This window comes from Lonchura striata, chromosome Z, assembly GCF_046129695.1.
Source record: "Lonchura striata isolate bLonStr1 chromosome Z, bLonStr1.mat, whole genome shotgun sequence".
NCBI classification, from domain to species: Eukaryota; Metazoa; Chordata; class Aves; order Passeriformes; family Estrildidae; genus Lonchura; species Lonchura striata.
The window spans coordinates 36,576,005-36,590,973 of record NC_134642.1 but is presented as its reverse complement, the minus strand read 5'-3'; the positions used below and the strand labels follow the sequence as shown (position 1 = coordinate 36,590,973).

General features: G+C 36.5%; 1 protein-coding gene across 1 annotated transcript in view; it reads right to left on the bottom strand.

The window, feature by feature from the left end:
• The window catches only part of FYB1 (FYN binding protein 1), a 40,811-nt gene that overhangs the window by 12,090 nt on the left and 13,752 nt on the right, over positions 1-14,969 (bottom strand). Inside the window, exons 3-9 of the mRNA XM_021552128.2 lie at positions 10,328-10,502; positions 9,796-9,845; positions 8,388-8,407; positions 7,541-7,587; positions 6,604-6,721; positions 4,172-4,328; positions 1,257-1,401 (exon numbers count right to left, since the gene is read on the bottom strand). Coding sequence (XP_021407803.1) covers positions 1,257-1,401; positions 4,172-4,328; positions 6,604-6,721; positions 7,541-7,587; positions 8,388-8,407; positions 9,796-9,845; positions 10,328-10,502 — 712 coding nt within the window. The remainder of the gene's footprint in view (positions 1-1,256; positions 1,402-4,171; positions 4,329-6,603; positions 6,722-7,540; positions 7,588-8,387; positions 8,408-9,795; positions 9,846-10,327; positions 10,503-14,969) is intronic.

Here is a 14,969-nt window from a genome sequence, read left to right as displayed (position 1 = left end):
GGTCACAATGCTTTGAGACCAATGTGCAGGGAGGAAAACTGATACTGAGCAACCTGAAAAAATATCCCACACAAAGCTATACTGGTTGCACGAAAAATGCCAGCCTAAAGGCACATGCTGCTGTTGGAGCTCATAGGGATGTTCTATCAGCCGGACAGCTGCTGCTGTCTTTTTATTCCAAGCAGGCCTCTAAGCTGAGGAGCCTCATGGGAAGCAGTAAAAGCAGATGTAATAGCCGAGTGCTTCAAAATGGTTGTCCTGCATATTGAAATCCTTTATACTCATATGCAGATCTCTAATCTGAATCCCAGGCTCTGTTTCTGCACATCAGGATATTTAATGAAGAATGGATTGTTGAATTACATGTAAGCAGCAAAATTTCCTGAAAGGTCTGGCAACATAATTACCACTGTCATGCTAGGCTATGGGATAGCCATGACTCTTGTGACAAGACCACTACGGTATTTCTTGGCCAGCAAGTCTGATCTGCTGCTGGATATGCCACTTCTTTAGCTGCAGATCTATTTGACATGAAAAAGATGACAAATGGAAGTAGAGAATCTGCAATATAGCATTGCACTGCAATGCACGGAGACTGTGCCATAGAGAAGAAGCTTCTGATGAATTAGAAAGATATAGCTTATACCCATCTCATGGAATTTGAGAGGCTTTGTTTTCAGGGTTAAATTCATAAGCTGCACTCTTTTCTGAAGTGTTACCCTAGACAAGAGTTCAGAAGTCATTTCTCATCAAAATGAAAGGGGTAGTAAGACTTAAATATTCATGCTAAGGCTCATGAGAGCAATGAGGGTGATCAGGAGTTCCCTGGTGCAGTGAGTGTTTCCATTGCTTTTAGAATTTTTATCTTGCATCTTAAAAAAGGTAGTATGTGACTCCAAAAGACAGAGCAAGTAAAGAGAGAGAGAGGGAAGAGAACTGGAATTCCTGCAGATGATTTGTAATCTTGTATGGCTTGCACTTTTTTCTTCTTTGGATTTCAGTGAAGTAGGTCCTCTTCCAATAGTATGGGTTCCTCTTAAGTATGAGTGCTTACAGATGCTAGATCAAAGAATTCATTTAAACTCCTCTGACCAAATAGGAGCTATTCAGTCTGAATAGCTACTTATAATACTTGCACGTCTCTTATATAAATGGCTGTTTTGTGACATTTTTGTGGGTTTGTTGTTGGAAAACTTTCCCTGTCTAGCTGACCCAGGTGAATCACTTGTTTTTTTTCATGCATTCCTTATACATACCTGCCAGTACTGTCCTGCTCTCCAACATCATCATACATTTCTTGGTCACTCTCTGCATGTTTCACAGCAGCTCTGGTAGATGGTTTTTGCTTTCTTTTTAAAGAATCATAATCAATCTCCACCATGGTTGTTTTAATGTATCCATCTAAATAAATGAAACCATGCAGTTTGAGGATCATGATATAGGGATGACTTTAACAAGAGGTTCAGAATCAGTGACTATATTATTTTGTATGATTTCTGAAAACTTTCAAGGAAATGTCTCATTCCAAGCAGCCTCATCTATCAACATAAATACAAATATCAGATCTATCTCAGATCCCCCTGTAAACCCTCCTCAGCTGATGTTTAGTCCATATTTATTTGCTTCACAACTACAGCAGAAGAATTTTCTGTGTAGGAATCATGGGACAGACTCCTTTTCTCAGCTGGCTTTGGGATCACTTGTGGCAGGATAACTACCCTTACCTCCCCTCCAGTCTAACACAGAGAGTTGGTACATAAAGAGATAACCTGTCCTGAAAGGCTCAGCAAAGAGGCATCTGGCACCAAAAAGGCCCAGGCCTCAGCTAGGAATCAACATTTTAGTCTGAAGATTTTGATGTGGGAAGAGATAAAGGAAATATTCTTGACCAAGAGACCCTGTTTTAAAAACTACAAGACACATGAGTTATCAGAGACGCAGAAGTCTTCTACACACACACACACACACACACACACACACCCTTAAAGTGTGGAAGACCTCTCCCTGGAGTCTGGGCACATGGTTACTTCCCTAAGGATGGTGGGAAAGGATCTTGATGTGTGCTCCACCAACAATGGGATGGTAAAATACATTGAATCCAAAGTTATATTATTTCTTCACTAGCTGTATCATTAATAATAGGCTCCTTTAACCTCATGCTGTATTTACCTACTAGTAGTCTCTTTTTGTCTTTATTTCTGTGTAATAGTTTGTTTTAAGTCTTACGTCTGTTAGTTTTGTGTCTATTAAATAAATGATCCATTCTATAACAGACCAAATCAACCATTTTCAAAGAACTTGTGAAAGACAGTGGGTTTTGGGGTGGAGGTCACCTCAATAATGCTACTACCTGCTGCCAGAGGCTTGTCAAAAGACAAGGACTTATCTAAATTCCACATCAATTTGTAACACCTCTGCAGTCTTGTGGCATATTTTAGGGCAGTCCATGATATAAACATCCTGACAGGTCATTCAGATAATCATGCGCATTGATTTTTCTTCAGGTTGGCAGACACACTGTAGCTACATTGACCAGAGCAGTTGACTCAGATGAGGATCTCTGTCTCTCCTGAGGGTAATTTTTAACAGGCATAGTGCCTGTACAGAAGAGTGCAAAAGTGTATTTCTGCAAAGTGAAAAATAATCATGCATTTTTTTGAAAATGGAAAATTCACCAGTCTCCGTCTTCTGAGTGAATGCAGTTTTTAGTGCATTTCCTCTCAAATATAAGACATTGATCTTTCATCTTAGTTAAATGATAAGAATTAATTTTCTTTTTTTTTTTTTTGGTCTTCACAGACCTGGCCTGTGAACATGGAAGGCTGAAGCATTGGTGTAAAAAATTGATCTGTATTATTGAAACTTTTCAATGAGAAGCTTTGTACAGCTTCAAGTTTTGCTGCTGCAAGAATTAATTAATGAAAAGTAAATTAATGAATGGACTGCACATGCATTAGAAAATAACTTTCTCCCAGCCCTCACCAAGGTTTGATTTACTGTGTACAAAATGATTCATGTAACTGACTTTTTTTCACAACTTCAAGTCATTGTGGAAAAGCTGTTATTGGAATTTGCCTCTTGAGATCATTTTGGCCAATCTCTCTAAACAAACATGATCCTCCATTAGAGAAAGTTGTCTAGGACTGTGTCCTGTCAAGTTTTGAAGATCTCCACAGATGGAGACTCCTTCACCTCTTTGACCAACATTTTCACTTGCTTGGTCAGCATCATAGTAAAAGAAGTGTTTTCTGCTGTGTGAATAGAATGTTTGTGTTTCAGTATGTGCCTGTTGCCTCTTGCAATGTCACTGGGTAACTGGAAAGAGCCTGGCTCCATTTTCTTTACATCCTCTCACCAGGTATTTATGAGCAATTATAAGATACCTCTTAATTTTCCTTTCAGCTCTCTCAGATTCTCTTTGTATGAAAGACAGTCAGTTCCTTACTATCTGTATATATCTATCACTACAAGCTGCTCAGCTGGTATCATCTACAATTTTGTAGAACTCTGTTCTACATGTGTGAACTGTCTTACTAATTTTATTGGCATTTTAGTTCCCCTAAAGGTCAAGCAAGTGCTTTTAATAATTCTGTTTGATTTTATGGATCAACCTTTTATAACCCAGGAGCCAGATCATCAACCTCATTATACTCAAAGATCCACTGATGATACTTACACCTTAATAGGAGAAACATCTTGGATTTCAAAGAAAATAAAACTTAGAAGCCACTTAGAAACTTTCCATAGGAATAGGAACAAGAAAAACACTTAAAACAGGCCCTTATAGGCTCTAATTCTATTTTAAGAATACCCATGTTATGTTTAATACAAAGAGATGAAAAAACACGATACCTGTTACTTTCAGGGAGCTGAGTTCTGATGCTATTTGAAGGCTGCTGATGGGGAATTAACCCTCAGTATGTCAGTGAAGGTCCCAGAATACTGTGCCTAACTTGTTCCAGTGCCTATAGGTGTTACATTATGTTGTGCAATAACTCCCTGCTATGAACTGTGCCTCATATGCTGTCTGAGGATGGAAGGGTGACTTGGGGTAATTATTTACTTTGGTGGCCAGTAACTCAGATATGCTAGGGCTAGTCCTTGGTGTAATGCTCACATTTGCTGTCATACAGTGAAACATTCAGGAGCACAGTGAAGAAAGAGAACTTACAGAATCCTTTTATCCTGCCCAGCCACTTTCCTTCTGGGTTATCTGTGAGGCGAATGATTTCAATCTTATCCCCCTGTTTGACAGTCAGTTCATTCCTCCCTCCCTTGTGGTCAACACAAGCTCGTGCCTGATGAAGGACTTCAATGGGTCCTGTTAACTGAAGAAGAAACAGAAGATATCACAGATGTGGAAAAATTTAGTTCTTTCCTAGGCATTCAGAAAAAAAGTAAAAATAATGATATTGATGGTTGTTTCATTGACATTTGAAATAGTGTGGGCAAATAAACAGAAAGCCTTCCTCCTGCTCCAATTATACAGCTTAAATTAAAAATCAGAATTTAAAAGAGAGGGGAATGGCAATATAGCAATTGAAGAACTAACTGGCAAAATCACAGAAATATTAAGATTAAAATCAACAAACTAGCCTATGACATCTTTTATGAATTTAATTCCAATGAGTGTCTCCATTTATTTCCAGCAGAACTACTCATAGAATCATATAATCTCTTAGGTTGAAAAAGAACTCTCAGATCACTGAGCTCTACCATTAATCTAACACTGCCAAGTTCAACTAGACCATGGCCCTAAGCACCACATCTACAGATGTTCTAAATACCTCCACGGAGAGTGATTCTATCACTTCACCGGGTACCTCTTCCAATCCTTTGAAACCCTTGTAGAAATGAAGAAATTTCTTCAACCCATGAAGAAATTTTTCCTAATATTTAAATTAAATATTCCCTATAACAACTTGATGCCATTTCCTCTTTTCCTATCCCTTGTTACTTGGGAGAAGAGATTGATGCCCACATGGCTAAAACTCCCTGTCAGGCAGTTGTAGAGAGTGAGAAGGTCCCCTCTGAACCACCTTTTCTCCAGAGCAAACAGCCCCAGATCCCTCAGCTGCTCCTCACAGGACTTGTGCTCCAGACCCTTCCCCAGTTCTGTTGCCCTTCTCTGGACACACTCCAATTCCTCACTGGAGTGACAGGCCCAAAACTTGCCATGGGATTAAGGGTGAAGCCTCACCAGTGCCAAGTACAGGGGAACAATCAGACAATCCCTGATCCTGCTGGCCACAGTACTCCTGTCACAAGTCATATGAGTAAATATCATTAATATTAATGTTAATGGGTCTGCCACATCATGCTTTGTGTTTACCATTCTATTCTGTAAATGATCTTGCAAGTACTCACAAGAGATGATCACACTGTTTATTGATGTTCAGGATTCACTTTGTGAGTTCTTCACATTATGAAGAAGCCATTTTAGGATTTTGTATTTGTGACTTTAAGATATATATTTCAGAGGCCTATTGCTCTGGCCAATTCTAAATCAGGAATATCTATCCTGTATAAGTGGCCAGTAAATGGGAAAGAAAATGTGCATTAAAATATATTTGTTTAAGAATAATAAAATATACCATATAAAATATATTTGTTTAAGAATAATAAAATACCTTAATGGCTGCAGGAGCACGGTCTATAAGCTAAAAGCGTTCTGTACACTAATGTCTATACTTCTTGTGACTGATTTAAAAACTAGTCTTGGCACCTAATAAACACTAGCTAACTCACTATTATTAATTATGTGTACCTTTAATATTTGCTTCGTAACTCATGTCAGGCTCTCCACAGCAGACCAAGGTCATGATGTGACTCACTATGGCTTTATTTGTGCAGAGCATATAAGAAGAAAAACAAAGCTGTCCACTGTGTACAGTGACACTAAAAGTAGCAGAATGGAGAACTGTGGGTGGGTATTAGTTAAGAAAAACTGACTGGCAGACTTGTAAGCTGTGAGAGCATGCTGACCACCAGCTATGCAAAAATTATTTAAACCAGGAAAAAATTGTCTCATCATTTAGCCCCAGAGAATGACTGTTGCTCTCCTATACAAGTCTTATTTTCCTCCTACTCATTTAGCCTGGAATTTACTGTAAGTCCCTTTCTACCAAGGCAAGGGGAATGTGTTGCAATACAATTTTGAAATTTTTAAACGGCTAAATACTTTTGTCTCTGACTGCAGTGAAGCAAATAACACTATGTGTACGGGATATAGTTCCCAATTTTATTAAGGGCTTTTGATGCTATTCTAATGAAGTTAATGATTAGAAACTGAAAAGTGAAAATGGATGATTTTAAAGCTTTCTTACATAGAAAAAAGGTGAGAAGGTAATTTAATGAAAACTGTAAACACAGTCTTCACCATCCATCAATGCAGAGCTTGCATCCAAACATATGCCAAACAAAAGAAAGGTAGCTTAAACCCTTATTCAGAATTTATGCAGGTGTTTGAACTACCTACTATGAACTACTACCTACCTATGAACAAATAGTTTCATAGCCAGGTGAAAAGTGTGTTTGGAACTCAACAATGCTAAATAATGCTACTTGCATACTGATATCCACATTACCAAATAAAAAGCTTACTTTGAACTTTTTCCTCAGTTCATGCTCTTTCTTTTCTTTTTCCTTTTGTTCTTTCTTCTCTTGATCCATTCTTCGCTTATCTTCTTTGTCCTGCTTCTTCTCTTTTCCCCTTGATGATCTGAAAGTGCATTGCCAGGATAGAATGTGTGAAGAAAATCTTCCTTAGAGCTACCATACCCAAAGCTAACAAAAAATTGTTGGTGATAAAAAAAGACTTCTTCAAGTGAAATCGAAGCTACAGATTCTAAACCATAATGTAGCTGCAACAGATAGAGTAAGCAGCCCCTTACTACAATAAATTTTTGCTGAAAATTGTTGTACATCTGAAATATTCTACATCAACTACTTATTCAGAGGGATTTAGAGTTTTTCTTTGGCTATTGTAATACAGTAAATCCCATAGATTTAGACATTACTGGGGCAGTGAGAGTCATCAAAGGAAAGGTCTAAATGGAAGAAAAAAAATTAGAGCTTGTATTCTGTCTCTGTAGCTGTACTAGTTGACTCAGGTGCTGAAAATTGTCAATCCAGCCTCTCATAAGAGTTCTAAGAACATTTATTTGAAAAGCAATAAATAAAAACCACAACAAAAGATCTACCTGGGACCATAATACCTTGGGGCTGAGCTTATTTTTCCTCCTAGGCTGTAATTCAAACGAGTGGTTCAGACATACTCTGTAGATCTGAAATCAGAATTCTGTTACCTCAATCACAGTTACTACATTATTTAATTGCAGGAGTTTTCAAAGCCGGGGCATGGCAGGTCTAACTGGGAAAGACTCTGACTAACAGCCAAACTTTCTCCAGGTGAAATGAATGAAGACAGTAATCCCTGGCAGGGACTGCAGCAGAATGGCACTTTTATGCCAGATTAAATAGACCTATTAGAAAAGATAGTAATAAAGATAAAATAGGTTATAGAGTTCAGAATTACTACCTGATATCATTAATATCTTCATACATCTCTCCATCACTTTCTTGACCCTATAAAAAATAATCCGTTTTCAATGGTCTAAGTACAATTGGAAAGACATGAAGAAACTTATTCTGCTATATAAGCGCTTCATACAATCTATATAAAAAACTTTTATAGCAAAATGCAAATAACCTTTATTCTTCCCAAAACAAGTTACTGCATTATTCAAATGCACTGTTCTTTTATTTCTGCTATTTTTTTTTACAATATCATAGCTCATCATGAAGTCTTGGATTGTTAGAATCACCTAAGCACATTGCTTAATCCAAAATGGATGTTTTAATTACAGAGTGTGTCCTGTAAACTCTATCATTGCTGATGATTGCACTGCCATGATTCAGTGCCATTATGTCTGGGTTAGCCCTATTTAAACAGGAATGCTAAGGGTCTAAATGGGATTCAGATTAGGGTCCTTATATAGCCAGGTGCTTAAACCTATTGATAAAAATCTGTGATTAACTGACATATTAACTGAAATATTCTATAACCAGAATGGAACAGGGCCATTATTTCTATTATTTCTGGAAAATTCCAATGAAATGAGATGGCAGTGGTAATATAAGATGTAATTTTCCATTTTATTTTTAAATACATTTTTGGTGTCTAGCCGGCTTTGATAATTTGTTCCAATTTACTCTGCTTCTCTGATTTTATTTCTATCCTTCACAACAAATAATTGCTTCTACAACTTACTGTGGATACACTGGATTGAATCTTCAAGTAATTGTCTAAGGTGTTGAAGAAGTTTCACTAAACTTGTAAGTTTTTGCTAAAAAAGGATAAGTTTATGTTGCTGGATAGTACTTACCCTCTGTGTATTTCCATGACCTACAGGAAAAAAAAAAAACAAACCAGGACATTTATTTTCTTTTCTTGTACAGAAAACAATTCCTTCTAGCATTAACTATTTAAAACTGCCTATAACATCAGTGATACTAACTAGAAATTTTTATTATGCAGGCTTCTATTTTTTGATGAAGGTATGAATGCAAAATTCAAATTTTCTAGATTGTTTTTGTAGAACAATGCAAACTAAAAATATCTACAAGAGCATATTTCATTTCACTATGTATTTTAAAAGTGGAAAATTAGTTTTAAAACATCTTCAATGATGTTAGTGAATTTACCTATGCTATTTGTTTACAAAATCACTATTTATATGAACAAGTAATTGTCAAAAACCTAATAAATTGAAAGAGGCCTCAAAGAAATTGCTTGCACCAGCTCAACAGCTGAACACGTAGGGAGAAAGCTCTTTTCCTAAGCCAGCCTCTGCCCTGGGCAGCAGGAAAAGATATTCTGTGAATCTCCTGATTCCTCCTTACTCTCCAGGCAGGTAGGTAAGGAAAGCTCTGTTCCAGCTGTACAGCCTGCGGTGCTGTGAGTCGTGGATGGCTAGCGTACTAAATGATGCACAGGATGCCTGGCACAGACCAAGTGCCACCAAGGAGGAAGCAGAAGGCAGATTGAAATTGTTTGTGTCACAATCTGCTTGTCTGCTCCTCCTGGTACAATTCACTGCCTCTCACTGCCTCAGACCACAAAGTGACAGTAAAAGCACAGTCAACCCATCTTTTTTTTTTTTTTTTTTAAATTTCTTTCTTAATAAATTATAAAACAGTGCCTCCTTCACCAGACCATACAATGTCAACTCTGAAAGAGCAGCATTCATTTTGATCCAGGTTTGAAGATCTGGTGATGTATGGGCCCAGCATATTTCTAACCAAACAAAAACAAAAAGAAAGATAAGAAGAAGAAAAAAGAAAAAGAAAAAGAAGAAGAAGAAGAAGAAGAAGAAGAAGAAGAAAAAGAAGAAGAAGAAGAAGAAAAAGAAAAAGAAAAAGAAAAAGAAAAGAAAAGAAAAGAAAAGAAAAGAAAAGAAAAGAAAAGAAAAGAAAAGAAAAGAAAAGAAAAGAAAAGAAAAGAAAAGAAAAGAAAAGAAAAGAAAAGAAAAGAAAAGAAAAGAAAAGAGGGTGGGGGGGTGGAAGAAAGAAAATGAAAGCAGTTTCTGAGAGTCTGTCATATTAAGCACAGAACAGTAGATCCACTAGTGTTATGCAACAACCATCTTCACCCATAAAGCAGCAGAGCCAGTATAATTGCTTACACAAATCACTCTTGAATACAATAAACTTTTGTTTATCTTATAAATACAAAGTGCTTAGAGCTTCTCCCAGTAGCCATTAATTAAAATGTATAAAATGTTTGCATCTTACCCTGTGAAACAAATTCAACATCATCATAACTTTCTTCGTTTTCTAGGTTTCTGTAAGTATGAAAAAGTAGAGGTGAAACCTATGAAGATGGTTTTATGATTACATTTTCATTAACCAATTTTTTGTTGCTTTTAATTATCTATTTTATTCAAAGGCTGAACAGTCTATTGAGCCCTATATCCTGCTTAAGTACACACAAGATTTTCTAAATTGTTCTCTCTGACTGTGGTTCAGTGTTTCAGGTGGGGCCACCTTGATCCAGAGTAAAAACATCAAAGTGAGACAAAGGCACTCAGAGCATGGTACGAAAAATAACATAAGCAGATGGGCTGACTGAATGGAAAGAATCTGTTGGACTTTTTAACCATTTTTACAGGTGCAGGCTTCTTACAGTGCAAAAGTACGTCCAACCTTTTCTCAATACTAAATATATCTCTGAGACTTTGACTTGTTGGGTTTAAAGTCTAAACAAAGGACAAGAGAAACAATGATGAAAAGGTAAGGCCAGGTCACCAGGCTTATGTTCACTCACATTGTTTCGGAGCTGGGCTTGCTGTTTCTGGGAGGCAGACTGGGAGCTGCTGGCACCTGCAGGGATGGGTGAAAGGCTGGTGGAGGAGGTGGCACAGCAGTGTGTGATGGAGGTACTGGTGGGGCAAGTGCTGCTGAGGAAGGTGTTTTCTGTTTCAAATCTTCATTTTTAGGATCTGAAATATAGAAGAACAGATTGAATTTATCAAACAAACACCTGAGGAAGAAACTTTGCTGTGTTTGGTGAAGTTTTCGGGTAACATATCAGTCCTGCACACAGCCCAGAGAAAGTGTATTTTGTTGAACCTGCTCTTAGATATTTTTGCTGCATTATCTTAGCACACTAGAGAGAAGGAGGCTCTGCATTCAAAAATGTTCTCCTTGTACACTGCCATGAAAATGCCTTTGCTAAGACATGAACTAGACACAACACCAGCACAGTTCATCCAATATATTAATTCTTGTGTTTTAAAGTAAATTACAATTTAATTCCACAATTTGCTTAAAAAGACCAGCTGCAGAGTTTCATATGAGCACTGACATAGTCTTGCTGAGATTTTCTTGCTCAGAAAAAGAGTTTTAAGGGAAGGGATGAGAGACAAAAATATATTTTGTCCTTTATAGAGAGAGGTACAAGTCTCCGAACATCTTCAAATACATTTTTAATATAAGTTGTAGAAGTCTGGACTTTTCTAGCAAGCTCAGATTTGAAAAGTGGCAGTCTGTGAAGCTGCACAGAAGCTACACCCTCAACAGTAGCCTTTAGGTGTAGCCTCAAAAACTGAAAAACTGATGGTGCTGTGCATTAGGCACAGAAGCCACAATCACATGAGTGAGCTGGTATGCATGTGTGCTGCACTGAATTAATGCTCCCTGCAGAAGCCACAACTAAACTACTGCTCTGAGGGTTGATTTTGAGAGAAATTATTCTACACAAGCAAATTAAATCAGGGTTTGGATGCCATGATGTTTTTGAAGTATTTTTTAAAAAAATATTAGTGGATTAAAATCTACCAAACAAGAACTATCCCCATCTGCATGGAGAAAAGTCCAAGGAAACAGTGGGAAATCCAGGAAAGTCCAAGGAAAATGAGAACAGTGGGAAAAAAAACCATTCAGAGTTCTGTTGAAATCAATTACGGCTGAGAAGAAACTCCTTCTTTTTGGAGAATTTATTAAAGTTCACACCTGCAAGAGATTAAAATCTTGTCAAGTAAAGGAAATGATAACCTCACTGAAAAAATAGTGGTTCAAAACACAGAACAATGACAAATATTTACTAAAGTTTAATGGCAAGACTGAAAATTGCAAGAAGCCATTGGAAGAATTTTTTAGCTTATTGGGTGTCTGGAATTCTGTCCTTATGATAGACAGAAAAAGGGAAGTTGGTAACTTTAGGATGGACCCTTCCATATCTCACATGGAAATCAAAGTGAAATTACCTAGCCTTGACAGTTTCTCTCCTTAATAGCACACAAATAAAAAAATTATGGATAAACATTTCTTCATGGATGCTTAGACCAACTTGTCAGCATACAATGGTGCATTTTAAACCTGTTAAGTTCCTTCATTACTTAAACAGCAAAATACTGATAGTCCCAACAAGGATGATTACACAAATGAATTCTTTTGTAGTTTGTGCATTAAGGAACATGCATATTACAAAAGAAGATCCTTACCATTTAAGACATATCAAGATTAAATTTGCACCACTTATTTTTTTTAACATTTTATTTAAAATTAGTCCAAAATAATCCAAAAGTCAAGTGAAATAATCCTTTCTTTTAGTACTGAGGAGGCTACAGCAGGGTCAATGTCAGCTGGAGAGTACCCAAAGGAGAATAGTGAGAATGAGGTCTAGAAAACATAAATTCCTGAATATATTGAACAAACGATGGCGGTTTAGAGAAATGTGGTAAAACTGGGGTAGAACAAAATTAATACCTAAGTCTCTGGTGGTGAAGAAAGGAATAATTTATATTTTCCCCTCTTCTTTTCCATAGTGAAGAGGCAATAAGTAACATGCTTAAAGGCATGAAACATTTGTTAGAAAGCACTTTCTAACAGTGAAATAAGTTCTAGTACAGTTGTTACACTGTACATTGGGATGGACATTGACATAGCGACAAACAATTTCTTTATATCCCTTCCAATTCACTGCTGACATCCTTTGATTGCTGTCCCATGTGTTATATCACATTTGAAATATTTGTTGCTATCTGGAGATCAACAGCTGGAACTATACTAAAGTAACATTTTGGCCAAAATGTATCTTTCAGTTGTTTGAGAGGTGTTGACAAGAGAGAATACTACAGAGTTTTTGTAGTGGTACTTGTTTAAGCTTGCTTACTATTAAAATCTGCATATTACTATTTTCTAAGTTCCTCAGGCTTCAGGTTCTATTACTTTTATTTTTACCTTTGCACACAGGGCCAAAAGACTTTTTATCACTACTGTTTCATACCCAAAAGGTATTGACACCACTGGAATTATAACTCAGATGACTTTTCAATGATTTTAAAAGCCTTGACATTTCAAATCTCATTTAAGGGTACTTTTATTTTTTTCTTTTTCTTCCCCACATAGCAATTATTTCATAGCTATTTCTGTTATCTCTCCAATTTTCCCAACACTGCAGAAAATCTGGTACTGGAATTCTACAGAGCATACACTTGTTTGTCACATGTAATGATGAAAATTGCAAGTCATTCTTCATCTGGCCATACGTCTACTGATTGCATCCAGGGGGTTTCAGTATTTTCTGCAATTGTCATCTCCTCCTATTTTGGAAGTGCAGATTCCTGACTGTTAAACTAATACCCCATGAGCAAAATGTTTTTATTCAGAAACTTTGTAACTATTTGAAAATTCTTTAAAGGTAAAACTCCAAGAAGCTGATAACGCTAATGCATCATACTCTTGTATCTCATTTTAGTCCTTACCCAAACTGCTTATAATTTGATTTTTTCTTCCAAATCATTACAGAACCTTGTTTCATAGGTATGGTTTACATTTCTTTATTATATATGTACAATTGCACTTGAATAAAAGCAAACTCATGACTGTGCTCTTGTTGTATCTGAATATTTGCAAACAATTTCTTAGCATTTAATTCTTCACAGTCTTTATTCATCCACAGACTACAATTCCTCATTGCCCTAAAACTTCTTATAAAGATGAATACCACTGATATGTATCACCAGATAAATTCTAGATTCTAACCAAAGAAAACAATCAGAAAGGAGTCTGTTTTTTGGTTTGTTTGGTCAGGGTTTTTTGTTGTTTTGTTTTGTTGTCCTGAATGCCATGTTAAATAGTAGTATTAATACTCTCATTTATTTTTGTGTTTTAATAGGGAACCCCATATCAGTTTTTCTATGGTTCTATGTTGTCCTAACAGAGTGTTGTGTATGTGCACAACAGGCATATGAACCTTTTGTCTTCATATTGTATTACTTGTGATAAGTCCTTTTAGGACTAAGGTAAAAATTCTTCCCAAGTCTCTGTGCATAATACTTCTTTCATCTGATGTCTCTTGAGAGTCAAATCCAGGCAATAGGAAAGTGAGCCAGGAAAGGACACCACATGCATTTTAGATTAAGAACTTATTTTTAAGTATAAAGTCTGAACAACCTGTCCTTTTTAATTTTTGTAGTTTGTTAAAATCTAACAGTAACTAAATGAGCATCATATTAATGGAAATACTGGTTTTTTATTCTCTATTAGAACTGACTCTTCTCTGCCTTTGGAGTTTTAATTAATTTAATTAGTTACACTTATGACCGAGACTGATGTAGGTGTAAAATACTTAAATTCTAATACTAGAAATTGTGGAGTGATTTAGGTAGGAAAGTGACATGCTGAAAAGCTGTTTGGAAAAAAAAAATTGTAATAATCAGGCCTGCTGAGCCAAAGCTAACATAACATTTCAATAGTGGTTTTTTTTTCCTGTTTTAATGGAGCATTTAATTTTGACTCCAGTTCCTATATATATATATATTTTTTTTTTTTTTATCTGGGACATTTGGTACTATAAAAACATGGAAAAGCTCTGTGGAGATAGTGGAACAGTAGTCAGCTGCAGACACTCAGATCAAGAAATTAAACTGAAACTACATCCTGGCTTCACGTGCACATGAAGCACTCTCATCACAGTATCACAGTAAACAGTGTTAAGAGTGGTCACTATGTGGTAGCTTTGACAGGTAACACCTTGGTTTCTAAATAGCCTCTCCTCTCAGGACTCTCAGCTTTTTCACATGTTTTGCTGCACTGAATAAATAGAGGCAGAAACGGAAGCTCGTCAAATAGAAACAAAATAATAGAAACAAAATAATAGAAGAAAAGGCACTGCAGCTGTGTAGAGAAACTTGCCATAAAAACTGTCCACAGAATGTCCGAAATATCCCATTATACTGCTGCTTGTGGCATTAAACTTCTTTAATCATGCCCAGATCCTCAGCACTTACAGTTCAACTATGTACAGAACACTGCAAAAATCTATTTTATGTTCTTGGAGAGCCTTCTCAAATAGCTTTCATATGGGCACTGGCCATAAGTTCCCTTACATTCTTGGGAATGTTTGTTTATCAGGAAGTGAAAGACACTGAAATTGTCTTGATGCAATACTTGTGACTTTGACC